At 40.6% G+C, this 23,827-nt stretch overlaps 3 protein-coding genes across 3 annotated transcripts; 2 read left to right on the forward strand and 1 right to left on the reverse strand.

Moving 5' to 3' along the window:
* The first annotated feature begins 322 nt into the window (after window positions 1-322).
* On the forward strand, window positions 323-9,893 carry LOC103371666 (serum paraoxonase/arylesterase 2-like). Its single transcript, XM_008301064.1, has 9 exons — window positions 323-467; window positions 573-643; window positions 725-780; window positions 3,865-4,027; window positions 4,750-4,876; window positions 5,007-5,210; window positions 5,284-5,365; window positions 8,465-8,593; window positions 9,207-9,893. Exons 1-9 carry the CDS (start codon window positions 391-393, stop codon window positions 9,366-9,368), a joined length of 1,071 nt encoding a protein of 356 aa, XP_008299286.1. The 5' UTR covers window positions 323-390; the 3' UTR covers window positions 9,369-9,893.
* Window positions 9,894-11,643: 1,750 nt separating this feature from the next.
* On the forward strand, window positions 11,644-21,581 carry LOC103371669 (serum paraoxonase/arylesterase 2-like). The gene is made up of 9 exons (XM_008301068.1): window positions 11,644-11,726; window positions 11,958-12,025; window positions 12,630-12,685; window positions 12,819-12,984; window positions 18,354-18,477; window positions 18,560-18,760; window positions 18,891-18,972; window positions 19,330-19,458; window positions 21,341-21,581. Exons 1-9 carry the CDS (start codon window positions 11,644-11,646, stop codon window positions 21,500-21,502), a joined length of 1,071 nt encoding a protein of 356 aa, XP_008299290.1. The 3' UTR covers window positions 21,503-21,581.
* A 77-nt stretch (window positions 21,582-21,658) lies between these two features.
* Window positions 21,659-23,072, reverse strand: LOC103371671 (potassium channel subfamily K member 5-like; the record flags this gene model as incomplete). Its single annotated transcript, XM_008301071.1, is given in 3 exon segments — window positions 21,659-22,535; window positions 22,606-22,774; window positions 22,872-23,072. Coding segments are annotated over 3 exon segments (1,086 nt in total), but the record flags the coding sequence as incomplete, so codon positions are not given.
* Between the last annotated feature and the right edge of the window lie 755 nt (window positions 23,073-23,827).

A 23,827-nucleotide genomic window follows, 5' to 3' on the forward strand; every position in this document is an offset into this window, starting at 1 on the left:
GAATAGTTTTCACGTACACTAAGGCTTATTGTTGGCAACTTAAATAAAACAAATACTTTATGTCTTATCTTGCAAATCCATCAAAAATAAACACAGGGTCATAATCCTGCAATTTCACTAAAAGAAGGAGTCCGGTTAAATACTAATAAAGTGTAAATTGCAAATATTGTTGCCAGAAAGTGAAGTGTTTTTAGATAAGACAGTTAGAAAACACAACCTTGAAGATAGGAAAGTTAATTAAATGGGCACGGTAAGGAAAGGGTAACAGGGAAACACATTAGTTTAGGCATTTCCGATGCTCGTGAACGCAGCCTTGCAGAGGCACGCCTTCGCCCGCAGTGCAGCGAGACTTTTAAGCTGTTTGTCAAACTTTCCTGTCGTGATTTCAACATGGGAAAACTGGGCTGCATCTCGCTTTTAGTGGCTGCTTTGGCGGTGCTGTTGGGAGAGAGATTTTACAACTTCAGGTAAAAGACAAACAAACAAAGAAACACAGCTTTGTTTGTGTTGCTGCTCTGTTTTGTGTTCTGGTCACCTGCCCTGATGTGACTTTGTTTTCATGCACGCTGCAGGAAAAGAGCCCTGGCTGACAGAGTGCTGGCCAACAACCACCTCCCCAACTGTGTGCTGCTTAAAAATCTGGGTAAGAAACGCCACAATAACGTGCAGTTTTCGTGCACTTTAAAGTGTGAGATTAACTGTGCATGTTGTGTGCTGCTTTCAGAACATGGCACGGAGGATATCACGATCCTGGGAGACGGGCTCGCCTTTATCAGCGCAGTAAGTATTTGAGTTGAAGTGCAGCCAAATGTGCGCCTCTGAGGCTCGTCAATAAGCCCATGTACACAGATTATCCATGTGACCAGTTTATAATTAGTTTAAAGGTTGTAATCAGGGCCTTATTTGTTCCATGGTTATTATTTTTTTAAACATTGGAGGTAGGACTTTAAATGGGTGGTCTGAGTAATACACATTTCTGCATTCTGGTGAATTTCTATGCACCAGTTTGTTCCTTTATGTGTCTGAATTACCACCTCCAGACGAGGAGCAGCTTCATGTTGGCAAACAGGGAGTTTTGGCAGCAACCATGACGGAGACTTTTGGGGCAGTTAATGTCCTCCAAGCCTGATTGGGACAATGTGAGTGTAGCTGGATAGTTAAATATCTGTGACTTCATCTGCATCTTCAAGAATAAGTGTCCGCTGTACTTAACACATTATAATGATTAGTTGATTTTTAATTGATAATGTGGCTATCACTTAAACAAATTGTTTAAAATTTGCATCCCTAGTAGCTATAAAACCAGCATTAGAAGCAATGGAATATTAGTAATATTAAATGTTTGTTCTTCATGTTTCTACTGAGGGGCAGATAAACATGTCCTGAACACTGAGGGATGTTTGACTGTACGTAGTCTCCAATTCTGAAAAGTGAAGCCAATGTGAAAGCAATTTAAACCTGCTTGTTTTTCAACAGCCTGCAGGGGGCGACTCCTCTGGCTGCAAGAACAATAGATTTTATTGACATCTAGGAGAAAATGACTGTACTTCTTCCTGAATGTGTTGCCTCTGCAAGCATTTTCCTAATGAGTTTATAGTCTTCAGAGGTTTGTCTAAGTAATGCTACAGGGGCGCTGTGCCCTCATACTCCCGGCTTGCGTCCTCTTACCAAGATGCCGATTGAACCGTAGTAACGCTTGGGCAATGTTCTTACATGCTGCCGTACAACATGCAAACTTCACGAAAACGATCTTCTCGGCCGTGAAAATATCCCAGCACCATCACAAGACAATGTATCTGATCATCAAAAACATTACAGTGACTCCAGCATATTCCGATTGCGGTAGACACACCGTTAGACGGTGCAAAAAACCATCAAAATTGGCGTTTTCCATGCAGAGGCGCCATATTGTTTTGATGTTAGCTACTCTAGCGAGATTTCATACAGGTTGCATGCAAGGTCAGCTGACCTACACAGCGAGATCTCTCGAGAATTAATGACCTTTCCCCCACATGTATGATAAGGTTTTACTCCATGACATTGTGTCATACTCAGGTTAAAGTACATGACAGGGTCTTGCTCCCTGACACTGTTACACTGGTTAAAGTACATGTATGTGTATCATGGTGCAGTACAAGCATGTAAGAACATTTCAAGTTCTAGTAAATAGATCTTTTGCCAATACTAGTGTTTGTCATGTTTTCATTTACAGAGTACAGTTGTGTTACAATTCTAACCAAACAACAATTGCTCAACAGTTGATAATGTCTTGATTTCTGAAGTTTCATGAGCTAAAATTTCTCTCTCAGATGGCCTCTGAATGTCCCATTTAAGCTTCAATTTTTCAAAGACAACTCCCTCGACATGGTGTGCTCCCTCATACAATTTTTTTCTAGAAAAACCCCTGGTCTCAGTTGCTAGTTTGAAGACTTTGATCACAACATGATGTTCATTTTGTAAACTGTGGTCCCATTTACGGGATAACTGATGTTAAAGCAGTGTAAGTTTAAGGTGTTTAGGGCGGGGCTGCCATTGGACATTTCAGGCTTCTTATTCCTCCCCTTTGCTGTTTTCAATATCTACTTCACTGTCGGGAAACAACAACAGCAATCTCCGAGCAGCAAACTATGACGCTGCAAATTTCATTATTTTGGATTAGGATTGCACAATACGTCAGTCAGCAAGGCAAATTCAATCACAGTTCTTGCCTCTTTTGATGCAAAATGTTAAACCAAACCAATCCCCCATTACTGTTTTAAGGCAACACCAATGCTGCACTCTCTGCTTCGCTCCACCTGCGACAGTTGTGATTGGTTTAAAGAAACACAAATGAACCAAAGCAGTTCTTTCCCCCTCAGTAGCAGCATGATAAATAAATGCAATCAGACCAGACTGACCAAGAGAGGCTACCTTGTGTTTGGATTAGCTGCTACAGTATCGCTGTGCGTGGCATCTTTGGGTTCTCTAGTTTAATCCTCTGCTTTCTTATTACATTCTGTTACAAAAAAACCCAATATGGCGACAGTAAGATGCCAAATCCGAGGCATCACAACAACCAACAGCTGACGCCATGTCCATCTTTTATATACAGTCTGTACCAGTATCCCTTGTCCCTTGTCCCTTCCTCAAAACCTACACATATGATCTGTGGGATGTAAAAATTCTTGTTTTGTTTAAGGGAAAAATCACCTTCCACCCTCCCACAATCATTTTATATTGCTATTGATATACTCAGCATTGCCCCAAATGATCCCATTTTAATGTTAAAAATCTGCAAAAATCTAAAACTGCACAACTATTTCTTGAAGGGCTTTTAATTTAATTGCTTCGGATTCCTTAAAATGCACAAAGTTGCCTACTGTTGAGAACAGACAGAGCCTTCAATCTGGACTATTGTGTTTACGATCCACTCTTCCTTATCAAAGCTGCCTCTTGTTTGTACTCAGTGTTATGTCATTTTATGTCATGTAATATTTTTTATAGTCTAGGGCTGAACAAAGTATTATTAAAATTGCAATATGGCCAAGTGCAATGTACAAATCATACAAGCTGGAATTAAAAAAAAAAAAATCAAAATGAAGATAATATGGGTCACAAAAATAGCTTTACAAATGAAGCGTTGTGATGCTACAGAGATGTGCTGCCTTAGAAATCATATTTTCTAGGAATAAAGGAGCACGCCTGTTTGACTCTCTAGGAAAAAACACATGATCCATTTTTTTGTTTTTTCAAGAAATTTAAACGTGTTTGTGCGACTATTTGCACTTAAATTATGACTCACAATATTGGTGATAATGGTTTTTAAAAAAAAATATTTTCAGTGTTGTTGTCGTCTGCATAACTTCTCTTTTTTATTAATTCTAGGGTCTGAGGTATCCTGGATTTCCAGCTTCAGATGAGCCCGGAAAGATCTTTGTCCTTGATCTGAAAGATTCTCGACTGAAACCAACGGAGCTGCGTATGCCGAGGAACTTCGACCTAGAAACGTTCAACCCACACGGTATCAGCATCTACACCGATCCAAGCGGTAAGAGTCGTGATGTGTGGCTGCACACCTGCTGTCAAACGCAAGTCTCTGCAAAGGTGACACCTAACGGGTGCTGGTGTTTTTTGTACATTTTGACCCAGATTTGACTAAATTTAGCAGCAATTTAAGCACCTGTATTAACTTGTAACTGCTAATCATAGTTTATATGTAGTTGTTGGTTGATATGTGCTTGTGTGTGCATGTAGAGTATGTGGACAAACCTGCTGGGATCACCTGCTGCGACAGTCACTCCCCTGTGGGTGCAACAGCCAAGGCCATGTTTGGTGTTGGCTGTTCAATAAAAGCATCTAGAAACGCAGGAAGTCAGTACTTTCTGCGAGAACACAAATTGTGTGTAGTTATATATGTATATGTACAACAAAAAAACATTGCTATTTTTTTGTTTTGCTCTTGTGAGAACTCGACATCTACAGGTGGGATTTATTTTTACCAACATGCATGAACTTTGCAAGGATTTTATTTACATATCCCAATATTTTTTCCGATTATTTATTACAGTCTTTACAGCCTTTATCACCTTCTGTCCTCTGATGCCCGGACGACAGCAGAATGTAGCAGCTCAGGCTTTCAGCAATTATTAAGCTGTGTAATCTCACTGTGCTGGTAGTATCAGTAGTCATGCATGTCCTTCACACACACACACACACCCTTTTCAGCTGGGTTCTTTCAGGACAATGCTTTTCTTGTTTCTGTTTTGCCAGATGATGCTGTGTACCTGTATGTTGTCAATCATCCTCATCTAAAAAGCCAAATTGAGGTGTTCAAATTTGTCGAGGAAGAACTCTCCCTGGTGCATCTGAAAACCATCAAACACAAGCTTCTCCACAGGTACGGTGCAGCGACGACTTTAAACTGGACTGCGCTTGAGGGTGTGTGAAACCGTTCCATAGCATATGCATATTATTGTGTTTAAAATGTACTTAAACCATTTTTCTTGCATTCTGATTTTTCTTTCCAGTGTAAACGACATTGTGGTCGTGGGAGTTGACAGCTTCTACGCCACCATTGATCAATACTTTGAAAACGAACTTCTCAAAGGTTACTTCGAGCTGCTATTGGGTCAGCCGTGGGGTAGCGTCGTGTACTACAGTCCGAATGAAGTCAAAGAGGTCTCCCAGGGTTACTACATGGCAAATGGAATCAACGTCTCGCCAGACAGAAGGTAAGATCTGCAGGGACGAGCACATTGTTGCATTGCACTAATGTTTTACTTCTAATTCTGATCTCCTTTACAGGCACGTATATGTGGCAGATCTGTTTGGCCACAATGTGCACATGTTGGAGCGGAAAGAAGACCACACACTGACTCCTGTGAAGGTAAATGAGTCCACCTGTTAGCAACATGAAACCACACAGATTTTATCAAATCCCCTGATGGATCAGTACAGTGATGACATCTCAGTTGTAAAATTCTTGGTGCTAAACAAAAACTCATGTTTTAGTTTTTCATCGCAAACTTTAAACGTTAGAATTTTGTGTAACAATAAGAGAGTATCATCATTTCTTTTTTTTCCTTTTATCTGGCCTTTTTGCCTTTATTAGTCAGGATAGAATAGAATAGAATGCCTTTATTTTCACTATACACATGTACAATGAGATTAAGAGCAGCTCCTTCAGTGCAATATAGAATAAAGAACAAAACAAAGAGCAAAAAAATACAAAATATAAGAGATTTAAATATAAAATAAGATAAGTTATATATGCATGGTCATTGATGATATTGCACATTTAAATAGAGTTTATAGTAGGTGGTTGGGGGTAGATTGGGGGGCAGGGGTGGACTGTGATGTCAGTGCATGTGTGAGTTCAGAGTGGTGATGGCTTTTGGGAAGAAGCTGTTCTTGAGTCTGTTTGTTTTGGTTCTGATGCACCTGTAGCGCCTCCCTGAGGGCAGCAGGTCCAACATGTCAGAACCAGGGTGGGAGTTGTCCTTGATGATGGTTCTTGCTCTACTGAGGCAGCGGGAGGTGTAGATGTCCATCAGGGAGGGGAGAGGGCAGCCGATGATCTTCTGGGCTGCCTTTACAACCCTCTGAAGCCTCTCCCTGTCTGCCGTGGTGCAGCTGCCGTACCATACTGTGATACAGTAGGTCAGTAGAGAGAGTGAGACAGGAAAGGGGGGAGAAGAGAGGGGAGGACCTGCAGCAAAGCGGGAGTTGAACCCACGACAGCTGCATCGGGGAACGATAGCCCCTGTTCATGGGTCGCCCGCTCACCTAGTTGAGCGGGTGACGCTCACCCTGCTGCTGAGCTTGAAGAGACATGAATGACTTTTCCCCTATAAACCTCGCTGTCATTTTGCACTTCTGTCCGCCTGCGACTATGAAATCTCCTGGGAAAAATAAAGGCTGGATTTGCAGCACAAAGACGTGCAGCTACAAATGCACAGCAACAACAGAAACAGGATAGCCCTTTTGTTTTCCCTCTGTAGGTGTTTGTCGATACTGTAACAACCAGAATAACTGTTGAAACTGGAGCCGGCGAAAGGAGATTAGTGTTGTCACAATATCAAAATCAGGACTTCAATACAACACCTGCCTAAATATACTGATACTGAAACAACACCATGGAAAGAACTGAACAGAAAAGTAAATAAAAGTTCAGTTGTAGTATATGACAGAACTGATATTTAAATAAAAATAGATTCACAATGTCAATGCAAGGCAGTGGAGGATGCCAGAAGAAACCATCGAACAACAGAACAAACCAGAGTGTTCATACATTTCATGATCCAACCAAAGCTGGACACATTTTGCATTAAAATCAGCTCTTTCCATGTTTCTCCACCTTCCCATGACGCACTTAGGAAAGATTAAATAATTGCAGAAACAAGTGGCAGCACATTTTAATTTCCCATCTCCACTCTTTCTGCAGAAATTCAGTTTTTTTTGTTGTTGAGCTGCACGCTTTTAAACGGCAGATTTTTAGCAGCTTGCAGCAGTAGCACGAGTTACCAGTGTAAAGCTGTATTTGCATATAAATGTGTTGGGCCCCATTGGTAAGTAAGTTATTGTTTATTATCGTGACAAACTCCAACAAATTTGTTTATGCCAAAAATACATTTTTGACCTATTTTTGATGTAATTCTTTGACTAAGTCTGCACATCTGTTGCCGAGATGTTTTTCCAAGTCGGATCAGTCGTCCTGTGTAGGTTTAAAACGTCCTTTTGGACTTTGTGGCGTCTCACCCTGACTGTCGGCCTGTAGGTCAAATAATGACACGTTTTGCTTTCAGTTGACGCCTTTTATTGTGTCACCATGAAGCTGCAGAAACAAAAAAAAAGGTTGGCACACCCCACTGCGCCTGCAAAGATTGGAGGCTGAACTCTGCACACACATACGAGCCAACTGTCACACAGCAAGAAATACGACTTGTAATAAAGCACTGTCATTTTCGAAGCATAGATACTTATAAATGAGGCGTCGCGCAGTTTAATTTGAATGTCTTTCTAGAAGGAGTGTACAGTGCAAGGCTAAGCTCACACACTCCTCTCCACCTTGTTACTTGTTTGCACGTTGCCGTGGTCGAACTATACTCCATATCAAATAAGCGCTACTTATCTCTTCTGTTAACGTGCTTCTTTCGTGTTGTTCATTTCAAGTGTTGCTGGTAGTTGCGAGGCTGCTGAGAAAAACAGCAAGTCATGCGGTCATGCGGTGCCAACAGTAATGACATTTGGAAGCACAAAGGGGGGAAAAAAGTTGTCTGTTTCCACTTTAATGGGAAGTGATGGGAGACAGTTTAGCTGCAGTAAACCAACAGCTACCACTCTGCTGGAGGTAGCTGTTGGTTTAAAGCAAACACAAATAGTTAATGTAGTTTAAATGAAATCACTGCAAAACTATTGTAAACTAGAAGTGTTTGTTTTTGGTATTTTAATGTAGATTTTGAAGTATTGCATTAGACATTAATGGAAGCAGGTAATGATTTTTGACTTTTTCGCAAGCGTTAATGAACTTAACAGGTAATGAACACACCCTCTTTTTGTTTTTGTTTTTTTAAAATAAGATCAGGCGTAGTGTTATCAGCTTTTTTTCATTGTCTTTGCTTCCGGACGCCATGAAACGTAGCCAATACTAGTTGACATTTCAAGTATTTATGTATTTGTTTGCTATTTCTTTTACTCTATTACATCTATTTATAGCATAGCCAATACTGCCACCTTCTGACAACACCATGTACTCTTAATTTAATCACTCTCAAGCAAAGTTAATTATCTTTTTTTTTTTTTTTTTACATTTGTTGTGACATTTTTATTAATTTGCTTAAAATGTGCTCAATTTTTTGTATGGAAACGTGACTTGTGATGCCTTTCTCATATTCAGGAAGTAAAGTAATGCTAGAATTGTCATTTAAGGTAATCAAGACACTGTGCTGAATGTATAATAATACCCTCGACTGTGACCCCTCACCAGGCCGTGGCTGTGGATACACTCCCTGACAACATCGAAGTTGATCCTGAAACCGGCGACCTCTGGGTGGGCTGCCATCCGAATGCATGGAAGCTTTTCATGTTCGACCCCAATGACCCAGCCGGATCAGAGGTTTTGTCCATTCCTTCTTAATCTGATCATGCTTTTTTAAAATATTTTTTGATTTATGAGGTGTGTCAGAAAAGTTTCAGGACCGGTGACACAAAAGATATGTTTCAAATCCAAACTACAAGTTTTCCCTGGAATCTAGCACACTTTCCCAGCCCTCGCCGTGCACTCCTGGAACGATTCTTCCGGGATCCTCTTCAGCTCCGTCGTCACAACCATCTTGATGTCGCCCACGTCCCCCTTGATGACCCCCTTTGAACCTGGGGAAGAGGGAAAAATCCCACAGAGCCAGGTGGGGTGAGTAGGGAGGTTGCGATGTTCTTCTCAGCCAGGAAACGTGGGATGCTCAGGGCGTTGTCATGGTGAAGCCGCCATGACTTGTTCTGTCACAACTTTCGCCTCTTCTTGCGCGCTGAACAAATCAAACGCCGCAGGATCTCGTTGTAGACGTGCTGCTTGATCGTCTGAAGGGGAAAAGTCGTAGTTTGTGGTTTGGGTTTAAATTGTTCTTTTGCAACAACCAGTCCTGGAACTTCTCTGACACACCACGTAAACAGCAGATTTACCTACTTCCATCTTCTGTTTTTCTTACATTGGTTTCTTCCCGTGTCCTCAGGTCATCCGCATCCAGAACATCCATTCCGATCAGCCGAAGGTGACTCAGGTGTATGAAGACGATGGACATACGCTCCTCGGCTCCTCTGTAGCGACGACCTACGACGGGAAGTTGCTCATCGGCACCGTGTTCCACAAAGCCATGATCTGTGATTTGAAGTAGGCGATGTCTCTTTAGAGGGGAAAGAAAATACTCAATGAAGTTCAACGAAAAAACAAGGAAATCCAGCGTTACCTCTTTTTTTCTGTCAGACTAAACATTGAAGATTTGAATGATATACAGCAAAAAAAAAAAAAAAATGCAGTTGGCCGTGTTGTGCCAGACGGGATCTGATAACAGGAACAAAAATACCTCTCAGCTAATGTGAGTGTTCCTAAAGAGGAGCTGAAGGTAAAGAAAACATCTGAGCTTTGGCGACTAAAGCATATTTGAAACTGAGGTGATTTCACACCCTGAAACTATTGAACTGTCGAGATATTTGAACCACTGTGAAATACTTTCAATCAGACGTAATACATGTAGCCACTTTGTTGTTGTTGTGTACCACAGAAAATAATGTTTTTCACTGGTGAGCTGAAAATGTGAAATATTCACATGGGCAATGTGTGTAACGGGATACTTTTAGATGTTTTGATGATAAAGAAAATGATTGATTTGACCGAATAAAACCAACAAAAAAAAGATTTATGTTACCAGTGTAGTTTGTCTTGTGGCTCTACTGAAGAGTGGTTGATGCTCACATACTGTTAAATAAAAGTCTATTCTAGTTTGTGTAACTCAAGTTACATTATCTGGTTTTTCTGCTCATGAGAGTCTTTTCAAGCTGGAACAAGCTGCACTGAGAAATGTCGCTGGAATAGTGTGCAGCAACATCTGTGGCAAGTAAAGGTTTGATGTCCCCAAGTTCCACCGAAAAATTGAATTTTATGCATTCAGCTGACAAAGAATTATTAGACATTCTTGCATTAAACATTTTTTTACAAGCTCTGTAGCTGGAGAAGGAATTGTCTGAAGCTGCGGTTTATTTTTGCCTCTCCTGTACAATCCATAAAATAACCCAGAATATCAGTAATACAAAGAAGAAAAGAAAGAAAATAAAAAACATCACACGATTTACTCTAAATTATTTTTCGTAATCATTTCATACACTGTAATCCTTAATTATTTTACCTTTCAATGTTTTCTTGAGACTCAACTGAGTCCATAACATAACTCCCAAATATGAAACACATCTGTATTTAACATTAGGTCTCACGTTGCCTCTTTCAAATACACCCGGCCCTCTTAAATTACAATTTTTTTTCTCTTAATTTAAAAAATCGTTGAATAGATTCAGATCTGCTTGACTGTCGTTGCAACAAGTACAATGAAAAGTATGGTGCAGGCCTGTCAGTGCAAAAAAAAATGTAAAAAAAAACTTTGTAAACAACTACATACAACATAATATTAGAAAAAATGTATTTATAAAAAAAACAACAACTATATAACGATGAAATTAAAAGAATTAATTAAATGAAATTAAATAATAAGCACGAGACTACTCAAAATAGTATTTCTAATGGTTTTCAATTTTAAGGTGCAAGATCTAGAAGGCCTAAGGAACAACTGGAACAGATGTGGGCGGTGAAGGCTGGGAGGGCAGCAGGTACAACACCTGAGTTTGTTGCAGACGGGTGCAGTCAAGGAACTGCTGAGGTACTGAACGGAACCAGGGGCGTCGCCAGCCCTGGGCTTTCGGGGCTCTGATGTTTTTTTCCCAAGCCCCGAACGTTCAAAAGTCCTCTTGTGTGCACATGCATGATGAAAGGCCGAAATGTTCCGAGCCCCTTATGTTCTGGGTTCAGCTCCTGATCCTAGAAACGGTGCTGCACAGAACCCTCAGAGAACCTTCAAACCACCCCCCCCCAGTGTAGGGTTAAGGGAGGCAGGGGTTTTTAAAATATAAAAATAAGAATGTTTAATCACCTTCTTACCCCAAATGCATATTTAATTACAATTTATCAGGGAAAAAATAGGAACAGTTGCATTTTTTTTTATGTATTTATGTGTTTATTACGATCTATATTATTCATATTCTTATTGTATCCAATTGTGTTTTTTATAGATGTGGAACTAAAATGTGTGTGCAAAAAAAAAAGGAATTTTATTTTTTAGTCAATTTTTTATGTAATTGTTTGGTTGTTAAAGCAACAAAAAAAGGAAAAATAAATAAATAAACAAAAAGTCCAATATGTTGCTGGATGAAAATTTTGTTAAATTGGCAATTTCAAACACCCCTTCTAGATTTTTTTATTTTATTTTTAAATAATGGGGCAGGTACATCCGGTTTCTATGGGAAGAATCAATGAGCTTCTTGCACACACACACACTTGAGCTCCACCTTTTGACCAGTTGTGTAAATGCAGTGTGAAACCCGTTGGACTTCTCACTTGGAAACATGGGCGCCATGAGGAAACTACTGATTGCTGCTGCTGTTGCTGCTCTTGCAGTGTTTGCGGCAAACACGTACACGCGAATGAAGTAAGTGTGAAATTATCATGAGAGGAGAATCAGAAACATGGAATCACGGCAGAGGATTAATATTATTGTTAATGTTCACAGTTGCTGCAGTGAGTAGAAGAGGAAGAGGTGCTCCCAGTGGAAGAATTATTTTTTTAAAGTTATTCAAGCTCAGCTAAAAAACACTGATGGGACACTTTGGAAGTTGTGTTTTCCTTTGAAAGCTTGAGTCATGTTTAACTTTCTCTGCAGGGTTATGATGCTTGTGTCCAGAGAGGTGACCGTGAAACACCGCAACTGTCAGTATTTACAGAATATCGGTACGTTTTCTTTATATTCATGTTGGTATCTTAATTTTAAAGGGGGTTACAATGTAGAAATAAATGCTGAACTTTGGTCATTTATGTGTAAAGTGTGATAATAGCGGAAGAGTTTGAAGTCCATGCAGCAGTAGGTCAAGTGTCAGCAGGATAAAACATAGGAGTGCTTTATGTAAGAACTGAGGAGTTCAAGTTCAAAAATCTTTAATAACCCCGTGGGGAAATTTTTGTGCAGCCAGCAATGAGACAGTCACTGCCACAATCACACATGCAACAACAACAACAGAAAACAACAGAGAAAGGACAAGACCGATCACTTGTTTAACAGGGAAACAGCAGCAGGGACAAAAGAACATTTATATCTATTGGTCCTGCACTTTGGCAGAACATACCTGCGCCCCAGCGGGAGTAATTGGAACCAGTGGGCCAAGGGATGGCTCTGGTCTGCGGCGATTAAACGGGCCTTGGCTAATAACCTGATTTGATGTAGGGCTGTCAAGTTATTTAGGTTCGTCCCTGCTATTTTTCCACACAGCCTCACAATACCTTGCAGTCTGTTTTTTGTTTGGAGGAGAAGCTTTAATATGTTGTTGTTTTTGCACAGAATGTGGGGCAGAGGATATCACGATCCTGAAAGATGGACTGGCCTTCTTCAGCTCGGTATGTTATTATTTGAATTATTTACTATAGTTTACTAAATGAATCCTCTCACCACTATAGCTGTCTGGATCTTTCTGCACTGAGCTCAAGCAAAGTCTTCCAGCGTCTCTTACGTGCACGTTTGTCCACTCAGGGGTTAAAGTTTCCTGAAGTGCCTTCATTCTGCGATGGACCGGGGAAGATGTATGTCGTGGATATGCTGCACCCGAAGCCGACGCCGGTGGAGCTGCAGATCAAAGGCGAGCTGGACCTCAGTTCGTTCAACCCTCACGGCATCAGTGTGTACACGGATGAAGCAGGTGAGCTGCAAAGCAACTTTAAAATGGAAAAAAAAGAAGAAACAAAGACATAAAATTGTCACTAAATAAATAGTTAGGAAGTTTTATTTGAGGATTTTTTTGTTCTTCAGCGGGCAGAGTTTCTTCAGTTTTCAGACACACCTCTTTAGTTCTGCACAATTTGGAATCCTCACACAGTGTACAGTCGTCCTCAAATGTATTCAGACCCTTGCAATAAAGAAAAATTCAGAAAAGTCACTCAAATAACTATAAACAGAAAAAAGAAATAATAAATAAAAATTTGCTAAATTATAATTTAGTGAAATAAGTCATTGCTTTTGAATTGTGGTTGAAAAAAAATAATTAAAAAAAAAAAACTGTCCTGGATTAAATGAGAGCACTTTGCTGATGAGCAGTCAACAGGTGCAGACATCTGATTGAGAGTTACAGAAAACACTTGATTGCAGTGATTGGCTCAGAGGGTTGTTCAACTAAATATTAGTTTACAGTCCCACCATGGTTGTTTTTTTTTAAATATTTCTGTTGAACCACAATTCAAAAGCAATGTCATGATTTTCATTACATTTTTATTTATTACTACTTTTGTCAATTTCAACTTATTTCAGTGACAGCTGCTGTTTTTTTTTCCTTCTTTAATGGGAGGCTATGAACACATCTGAGGACGACTGTGTGCGTTCTCTACAGTTTCTTATTTTTAGATTCAGGTTTTGCATATGACAAATTCAGGAAATGGAGGAACAAAAGGACAATAACCTCTGATAACGTGTTCAGCTGTACACTAAACTGTATAATTCATCCCACACCCACCCAACCGGTCGAGGCAGATGGCCGTCCCTCCCTGAGCCTGGTTCTGTCAGAGGTTTTTTTGGTTCCTTCCCACTGTTGCGGACTGCTGAAGCTTGTAGGGAATCCAAATGTGTTGGATTGTTGGGTGTTTCTGCCTTTGTTAAGCGCTATGAGGTGACTTCTTGTTGTAAATATGCGCTATACAAATAAAATTGAATTGAACTGAATTGAAGCCAAAGCGATAGTCTGTTCATGACAGATTGCTGCTATCGCTCTTTCTTTACTGCAGATTAAAATACAATAGAATTCAACAGGCAGCCTTCTTTAAACAAGTACACACATTCACAAACACGTCTTCATTCACAAGCCACAGTAGGATCTTTGGACTCTATTTTGAACTATTTGAAGACTAAAGTGTTCCTTTAACAAGTCCCAATAGTTCTTTAAATGGTGCTAGTATTTACATGAGGGTCCCTCCATTTGAAATCGACTGAATCTGAAAAAAGTTTCCACTTGACTCGCTCAAGAATCAGCTGATAATTTATGTACAATCAATTTAGTGTATGGAATGAAGCCACACTAAGGTTTACATTTATGCTACAAATAAGTTTTAAAGTACGTTCATGCGTCACGAACGAAAGACAAAGCCTCTTTTTGGGCAGCATTTTTTTCTGCAACAAGATCTGAGCAGTTTAATTTCTATGTTGTCGAGTGATAGAAACAAGCATCGCTGCCCTGGATGTGTGATCTTTTGTCTGATGAATCACTGGAGAAAACTTTTTTTTTTAAATTAGAGCTAATGGAACCTCATTAAATGAAAGCAAAGCAGATTTGAAATATTATTCACGGACTGCATTTTTTTTCTTAATATATTGATATTCTGTTCATACTTCTATAGGCTTAAGTGATGTTTATTGCTGGCAGCAGGGGGATTAAAATGGTCGTGACACATACAGGGGATTTACAGGAATGCAGAGTGTAATCCAGCGTTCCTGTTCCTGGTAATTTGACTTCACTGATAGCAGCTTCTCTGTTTGCTGTCCGCCATTGTTCAGCCATATCAGAGCTTTATTAAGCTAATGCTACTTCTAACTCATCATCCTTGAAATGGCAAAAAAGGTTGCGTTTCCTCTTGTTCACTCATTCCTGACAACAGAGTCTGTGCAATTGTTACTCCAATCCTTTAGCTAATCTGACAAATTATCAATCGGGTTAAATATTGGGGCTGATCAGTTGTTTGGTGAGACGTGGTGACACTTTCTTCTTTGCATCCTTTTGTCCTCTTGGCTGGGCTCTTGATTTGTATGAGGGAAGGTGAAATAATTCTACAATAAACTACATTTTATCAGATTTAGTGTCGTTGTGTCGGCGCACCAACAGGTTAATTATTGGAGGCATCTTATATCAGGCTCCTGTTAGTTATCTTTTATGGTTCTGACATCTCGTCTCTGTTGAACTCAACACATACGAACCTGAGCATGTGATTTCTGACAGTTAAATGAGGATAAAAAGTAAAAAAGAGAAGCTGGCAGCTCACCGTGAGGCTGTAGACTTCATTAGTGTTCTTATTTTAGGTCTGTTTAAGTTATTTTTGTTGATTTTGCCAATATTTCATTGATATTTTAGTTAATAAATGCTTTCTTTTTTGCAGTTACTTGTGAAGTAACATCATGATGTGACACTAATTAAAGGACTTAAAGAGATGGCTGTGTTGGCTGTATGAGGCTCTAATAAATAGCGTATTACCGACAGTATAAGGCATGTTGTAGGAGACATACAGGTTGAAGATGAGGAGCATGGTGTGCTTGAGTGTGTTGCAGAGGCGCTGGTTCACGTGGGAGTAGGCGTGTACACATGTGGAAGTGTTTGTGTATATAAAGGTGTGCATTCACCTGTGACACAGAGGAGAGAGTCAGGGTTGGGTAGTAGCTGTAAAGTTCATTCATCACTTTTTTATCTGATCAATCGGCTGGTTTTCATTTGTCCATTTATCCATCTTTGCTCTGCTGTGATACCTCTGTGCTGTTTGTCATAATAAACGCACCAAAAGCATCTTTGGATCTCAGCGTATCTGTCATCACAGCCTCCTGGCGCGTCACAAATCTGCAAACATGAGGACCCAACCTCTAATCTACAGAGCAAAATAAAATATCACTAAATCAAATCTGGCACGTGTATGAATCATTTTGGGCTTAACTGTACATGTGAAATGACGTAAATGCATATCAGTGATTTGGTTGCTCATCTTTAAAATCTAGTGCTTTGGTGAGACCACACATTCTTGGATCACTGGTCTGAGACCTTGTTTGGAAATAAAAGAAGTGATTGAACACGCCTCTGGTTGAGCCCTCATACTCTCAGCGGCTGAAAGGTTTGTCCCCCCCCCCGAGAAAGTTAATGTACAGTTAGTACTTTATAAATTTATTAGACCACCTGTCTAACTTGTCAAGCACTGCATATATATATATACAGTCGTCCTCAAATGTATTCAGACCCTTCCATTGAAGAAAAGGCTAAATTCACAATAGTCACTCAAATAACTAGGAACTGAAAAAAGTAATAATAAATTTTTAAAAAAATTACAGTTTAGTGAAATAAGTCATTGCTTTAGCACCATCACCTCGCAGCGAGAAGGTCGCCAGTTCGCTGCCCAGTGGGGGCACCGGGATCTTTCTGCGTCTCCATGTTCTCCCCGTGCAGCGTGGGTTCTCTCCGGGTTCTCCGGCTTCCTCCCACACAGTCCAAAAACATGCTGAGGTTAATTAGTGATTCTAAATTGTCCGTAGGTGTGAATGTGAGTGTGCTTGGTTGTCTGTCTCTAAGTGTGGCCCTGTGATAGACTGGTGACCTGTCCAGGGTGTCCCCTGCCTTCACCCTGAGTCTGCTGGGATAGACTCCAGCCCCCCATGACCCTAGTGAGGATCAAGCGGTGTATAGATAATGGATGGATGGAAGTCATTGCTTTAGAATTGTAGTTGAAAAGATCAATTTAAAAAAACAAAGAAAACTGTTCCGGACAAATGAGAGCACTTTGCTGATGAGCGGTGGGCAAAAATACCCCACAACAGGTGCAGAAGTCTGACTGAGAGTTACAGACAACACTTGATTGCAGTGATTGGCTCAAAGGGTTGTTCAACTAAATATTAGTTTACAGTCCCACCATGCTTGTTTGCTTGTTTGTTTGTTTGCTTGTTTTTTTTTGTTTTTTTATATATATATTTCTGTTGAACCACAATTCAAAAGCAAGTCATGATTTTCATTAAATTTTTATTTGTTACTACTTTTGTCATTTTTTTTTTTCCTTCTTCTTTAGTGAGAAGGTATGAATACATTTGAGGACGACTGTGTGTCATCCAGCATCATGAAGTGTTAGAATTCACACTCAGCTCTCTACGTTTTTACCGTGTTGAACAGGAATGAGGAATTTCAAACTGAATTCTTCTTTTTATGACCAAACTTGAGGCGGCTCGCTGGGCTTCTCTGAGAAGTCAGACATGAATCAAGCATCACATTTAACCACTACAACTATTTTTTCTGTTTAGGAATGATGTATGTAAATAACTAAAATTTGACATATTAATCAAGAAACAATAATGTGCTTTCGTGTTTTTTTCCCATTTTTTTGTAAAACAGTAAATTTGAAAATTCATGGATAACAACAATAATTATATTTTAGCATTAAAAATATCATTTTGGTTAAAGAGCTTCTACATGCTGGTGTATGAACCATTACAGAAGCATAAGAAATGATTTTGGCAATTAACAATGCTGTTAATTTAGGGCAGCTGTGGCATAAAGCTGACACTGGATGGCGGTCTAATACATTTGTTAAGCACTGGATATGACTTTAAGTGTATGCTATATATATGTATGTATGTATGTACGCTTGATCTTGTTGTCAGACCGCTTCTCCAAATTGTGGAAATCAACTTTACATAACTCCACCACTTTGGTATCTTGTATTTGTCAAGTTACCAAAGTAGCATTGGCCACAGACAGCAGTGATTTTGATAAAGCACGCTCTCTGAGGTGACCACAGTGCGTCTCCACATCAATCAGAACCAAAACATTCAAGATTAAATTTAAAAACTTGCAACTGTGCGGCAGTAAGACGAGAACCTGCGCGCCAAACTCTGACTCCAATTTGATTTTAAGATCCAAAGCATTGTCCATCCATCCATTATCTATACACCGCTTAATCCTCACTAGGGTCGTGGGAGGCTGGAGTCTATCCCAGCTGACTCAGGGTGAAGGCAGGTTCACCTGGACAGGTCACCAGTCTATCACAGGGCCACACTTAGAGACAGACAACCAAGCACACTCACATTCACACCTACAGACAATTTAGAATCACCAATTAACCTCAACATGTTTTTGGACTGTGTGGGAGGAAGCCGGAGAACCTGGAGAGAACCCACGCTGCACGGGGAGAACATGCAAACTCCACGCAGAAAGATTCCGGTGCCCCCACCGGGACGCAACCTTTATGCTGCGAGGCAACAGTGCTAACCACTGCACCACCTTGCAGCACCAAAGCATTGTGAAGCTAATAAAAAAAACAACGCTTTGCTGTTTCTTTGCAGATGACTCCATATACGTGTTTGTCGTCAATCATCCTCACAGCAACAGCCAGATAGAGATCTTTCGTTTTGCTGAGGAGGACACCCTTGTGCACCTAAAGACCATCAGCCACCCTTTACTCCCCTCGTAGGTGCTTCATAATGTAGTTTACACATTTTACATTTGACGGCGTCTTTATCCTGTTTTTCTTCTGCGTCATGTTTTTCAGCGTAAATGACATCGTTGCAGTCGGGAAGGAGAGCTTCTACGCCTCAAACGACCAATACTTTCCCAGTCGTACGCTTCACCTTCTGACCCTCTTGTTGGGCGTGCCCATGTGCGAGGTGGTGTACTACAGTCCCGGTGACGTGAGGGTGGTGGCCGGTGGCATCCTGTCTGGAAATGGCATCAATTTGTCTCTTGACAAACGGTGATTCTCGATTCGTTTCACTCATTCTGTGCTCATTTTTCAAACTGAATAATTCCCACATACATGTGTTTTCTATAAAATGATAAAACAATATAAAAATAAAACTGTTTTGGGTTTTTTTTTTTTGCAGGTATATTTATGTTTCAGATATCGCAGACCATGACATAGACGTTTTTGAGAGAAAGAAAGGGGAGCAGTTAGTGTATATTAAGGTGAGAATGAGTTTTATTGTTTTCTAATGTCTGCAAAAAAGAAACGAGGTAAATACTTCAGCATTTTGATAGACAAGTTTTACCAGTTTCTTATCTGCCTCCTAGATATGAAGTGAGCGGATTAATTGAATGAAATGTAACGTACTAATTACCGTTTCCCCTTCTGACAGTCTTGATGCTAAGCTAAGCTAACTTTCTGCTGGATGTAGCTTCATATTTAACATATAGACATGATAGTGGTTTGAATATTGAAATCAAACTCAGCAAGAGAACAAATAGTTTCTCTCTTCTCTCTCACTTTGTATCCAGAGGACAGAAACCAGTGATCAGTTCTCATGTACTCATGTTTCTAAACAGTCTGTCGCCGTTGGATCACTTTGTGATAACATCGAGGTGGACCACAGGACAGGTGACCTTTGGATGGGCTGTCATCCAAATCCCATGAAGCTGTTCAGCTCTGACCCGAAAGATCCACCTGGTTCTGAGGTTTGTGATTTAAAAAAAATAAATTATACTTTGTACATAGGAAGCGAGTGCAGCACTGTGCAATATCACTGAAATGTCAAATGATTCAGACTTGTAACACCTTACAGCAGTTGTATTACTTGTAGATTGGGTAATGACGATGATGTAGAATTTAAAACTAATTACATAGATATACTATATAGTAAATACAAAAGTCAGTTACTGAAATTAAATATAATTATTTTATCTTTTCAATACTTTATATCTTAACTAGTATTTATGATGACAAACTCAATCCTCTTTGGCATCGAGGCTACCAGTGTGTACTAACTGCTCTTTGTCAGAGATGTTGGGTTGCTCAAAATTTCTTGTTTCAGGTCAGGCAACTACAGAAGCCGAGAGCGGTCATGGCCGCACATTTTTTTAAACGGCATTTTCTCGAGATAACGAGATAATTATCCCGTTGACAGTTTCGGCTGTCACTTCAGCCTTCATCAGAAGTTGTCGGACTTCCTGGTGTGACGTATCTTATATAGACAGCTGACCGGGAACTCCGACATGACGTGTCATGAGAACAGCTGACCGGGCACGACAGCTTACAATGAAGCGCTCGTGCCCGGTCTCGTCTGTCCTCCGGCCCCCCGCTGGTGACTGAGGATGGAATCCCAGGTGTGTGGGAGGTCCCACACACCTGGGATTCCATCCTGGACCGGGCACGAGCGGGCAAACACAAACACCAATTATCTCGTTTTCACGAGAAAACGATTCTTGTTATCTCGAGATAACGAGAAAATGAACTCGTTATCTCGAGAAAACGGCGAAGAAAGAACAGTAGCGGAAAACGACCGCTCTCGGCTTCCGTAGACAACATACCTGGTCAGGTCATAGTTTGCTTGTTTTTTTTGTCTTTTTTCCTTGTTTAGAAACTCTCGTGTGATTTCGTCAATGTGCTTTTGATCAGCTAGTGTTTTAGTATATCCACAGGAACTCATGGTGCATCTATAAATGTCATCTCCCCGGCACATTTTGCATTTACGCAGCTCCGTATCATCACACTCCCACCTCCGTGCTTCACTGTCAGGACTGTGGTAGTCAAGGCCAGGTTCACAACAACCATGCCATACACCCTAACCCCAATCTTAATTTTCTTTAGGCTACTTTTCATGTCTTCTGAAGGTTATTCTTGCACTTTTGTAGTAGACAGCAAGCAGTGATCTTTTTCTTGGACCTCTATAGGATGGCATTATGCACCGTCCTCCACAAAGCCTGAGCTGTCACAGAAACTGTTCATTGGTGACCCCTGTGCCGAAGCACTACCCCATCTGTTCAGAGCTAAATTGTGCAACACTTAGGAGGAGGCTCTGATTAGTGGTGTTATGCCTCCTTCTACACTTTTGTTATCCACCAGTCTTCTTGTGTCACTTTCCATCTTTGTAAAGTCTCACAATCAGATTTTTCACTTCTTCTGGCAATTCTTTCTCATTATGTAGACATGCAGATAAACGCAGCCCATAAGGTCCAAAATTCAGAAAGTTCTGGTGTTCAAAGGTTGACTTTAGAACAATTTTCATGCAATAAGGCTGACTGGAAATCAGAGGTAAACTCAGTCTTGTTACACTGATTACAGGTTTTCTACGTTGTGTGTCAGCGATCAGAGTTCACTTTTGTTGCATTGAGTTTCTACTTTGGGGCCTGTATTCACAACAGTCTCCCAAATGTATTTGCCTTTAATTGATCATAAGTCCAATTACCCAACCATTCGATTTAGAGGTAATGACTGAGAGGTACATATTTGAATCAGTTGACATTTAAGGGATATTGCATGGAGTCACTTCTGATGTGTACTGTACATTATTTTATGTCTATATTTTACCTAATCCTTTTTATTATCCGTGCTCTCTAGATCATCAGGATCCAGAACATTCACTCGCAGCATCCAGTGGTGACTGTGGAGTACGTCGACGACGGCCACGTGCTCATGGGCTCCACTGTTGCGGCTCCCTATGAGGGAAGGTTGCTCGTTGGCACCATCTTCCACAAAGCTCTGTACTGTGACTTGAGATAGTTTGCAGATCGTGTACTGTGTCTATCGTTGTTACAGTAACGAACAGTCTGCATGGGTACAGGAGTAAAAAAAAAAAAAACGAAAATCAATCCTGATTCGCTGCTAGCAAAATGACGATTTGAAAAATAATTTAAAAATAGTTAAGGCAGGAAACCATTTGACAGTGCAGCATCACTTTCTTTACATCTTTGTGGCGTCATTTCCACATAATGCAGCTTCTTCTCTTCATACATAACAGTATACATGATATTTAAATTACTAAAATCACTCCCACGTCGCGCCAATCTGCCACAAACGTGATGAAAGTAAAGGATCTTTTACCCTTTTTCATCTTTATCCAATAACAAATCTTCTTCCACTACCTTGGATATTTTAAACCGACTCCCGCTGCTTTCCAGACTCTGTACGACTTCCTCTTTTGGGGCCTCTGCGGCAGGTGCAGTAAAGACAATACCTTCAATGTCAAAATCAAACACACAACTGTCCTTGTTCTCTTCATCGTCCGTCCTTGGAAACGCTGGATTTTTGAGGTCTCTCGCCTGTTCCTGTATCGGAAGGCTCGCCTCCTCTTTCTCACCAGTGTCCCCGTCGGTCTTTGCGTTCATGAACACCTCACTGATGCTGATCATGCGTCTGTGCCGCGGCGAGCGATCCAGCGTCCGGATGTTGGTGCCCAAGATGTCGCTGCAGCTCTTTGAGCGATTTATGTTTTCCGGTGGCTTCTTCCTCTTTGCCTCCATCCCGATCTCTTTGATGACGGTGCCGTAGTCGTCGTCGTCCTTCTCAGACAGGAAGTTGAAGATGTCGATGACGTTCTGCTTGACCTCCACGTGTTGCTCCTCCTCTTGGGATTGTGGCTCCTCGTCGTAGAAGTGCCTGTGCCTGTGTCTTCTTTTCTTTAGCACTTTGTGAGCTTCCACCACCATGTGGACGTTCCAGCTGAAGAACAGAGACAGCCAGGCCAGGCCCATGTAGATCCACAGCTCTGCGAATACTCTGTACAGGCGCGGGTATTGTATGTTTGGATTCACACCTGAAATGAGAGTCGATGAGTTTGATATCAAAAGTTCAGACCAACAAACTATGCGGTAAACAAAACCTACCTGCCACATAATCTCCAAAGCCAACCGTTGTGAGCGTGATGAAAGAGAAGTAGATGCCTTCCAAGTAGCTCCACCCTTCCACAGCCATGAAAACAAAAGGAGGGATCACCAGGTGTACCAACAGTCCCCATAAAAGAAATAAGGCTGTACAGGTAAACTGGACCTTTTTCTGACAAAGAAGGGGAAATAAACACAAACTTAACCCTTAATTATTATTCATGACGCTGCATTTTAACACAGAGTTCAGAGAAATGACAGATTCTTACCACTGAAACGCCTTTATGTATCAGAACCTGGGACAGACGTTTAGCTCGATCGCCAAAGAATGAACCCAGTTTGCTGATCCACACCAGACACAGGGGGATCCCACACAGGCCGTAGAGGATGCAGAACACACGACCTCCTTTTGTTTTAGGGGCGACATTACCGTAACCTGCAGATTACAAAACGATTAGTAAGTCCTGATTCTTTATAGGAGAAAAATGAAGTAATAACACAATCACGGCTGTCAAGCTGAAGATATTTGGTTACTGGGTATCTGTAGTATCATGTGCTTTATGTTTTTTTTTACTTGCTTTGTTGCTGATTTTTCAGGAATCTTCCTTGAGTGCACTTTAATCACATAAGTTTACAAATCCATACTCGCAAGATGATTTCATGAGCTGGCTTCTTTTTTTTTTTAACTGATGTGAAAACAATAATAAACGAGTTTATCACAGTATCGTATTGAGCGTTTTGCTTTCTACAACTTTGCAAATTACTTTTAAGTATGAACTGTAAATCAGGGGTGTCGAGCTCCGGTCCTCGAGGGCCAAAGTCCTGCAAGTTTTAGATGTTTCCCTCTTCCTACACACCTGATTCAAATGATCAGGATCATTATCAGGCTTCTGCAGAGCTTGACTTTTTTTATCAGGACCAAATACATAATGTGCTTTTTTCCAGAAGTACCTTCCTAAGCTGTCTTTAAACACATTCAGGACACTTTTCCCAATATATAGTACATCCTGATGCGTTTTCAGGACATTCTGCAACGTGACCTTTTTTATTTTTTTTTTTAATTAGTTTTTTGGCCTTTGTGCCTTTTTTGTATCGTGTTAGTGAGAGAGAGAAAGGAAAGTAGGGAAAAGAATGGGAGAAGGCCCTATAGGAAAAGGGTCATGAGCGGGATTTGAACTCATGACCTCCATATTGGGACTGTAGCCCCACACATAGGACACTAGCT

This window comes from Stegastes partitus, unplaced genomic scaffold (assembly GCF_000690725.1).
Source record: "Stegastes partitus isolate 25-593 unplaced genomic scaffold, Stegastes_partitus-1.0.2 Scaffold1625, whole genome shotgun sequence".
In the NCBI taxonomy this organism is placed as follows: domain Eukaryota; kingdom Metazoa; phylum Chordata; class Actinopteri; family Pomacentridae; genus Stegastes; species Stegastes partitus.

Excerpts from the sequence above, each read along its gene's own strand:
- LOC103371669 (XM_008301068.1), top strand. The coding sequence starts at position 11,644 with ATGGGCGCCATGAGGAAACTACTGATTGCTGCTGCTGTTGCTGCTCTT. Across the intron at positions 18,478-18,559 it reads AGCCACCCTTTACTCCCCTC|CGTAAATGACATCGTTGCAG; the intron begins GTAGGTGCTTCA and ends CATGTTTTTCAG. Across the intron at positions 18,973-19,329 it reads AGCAGTTAGTGTATATTAAG|TCTGTCGCCGTTGGATCACT; the intron begins GTGAGAATGAGT and ends GTTTCTAAACAG.
- LOC103371666 (XM_008301064.1), top strand. The coding sequence starts at position 391 with ATGGGAAAACTGGGCTGCATCTCGCTTTTAGTGGCTGCTTTGGCGGTG. Across the intron at positions 781-3,864 it reads GGCTCGCCTTTATCAGCGCA|GGTCTGAGGTATCCTGGATT; the intron begins GTAAGTATTTGA and ends TATTAATTCTAG. Across the intron at positions 5,211-5,283 it reads AACGTCTCGCCAGACAGAAG|GCACGTATATGTGGCAGATC; the intron begins GTAAGATCTGCA and ends TCTCCTTTACAG.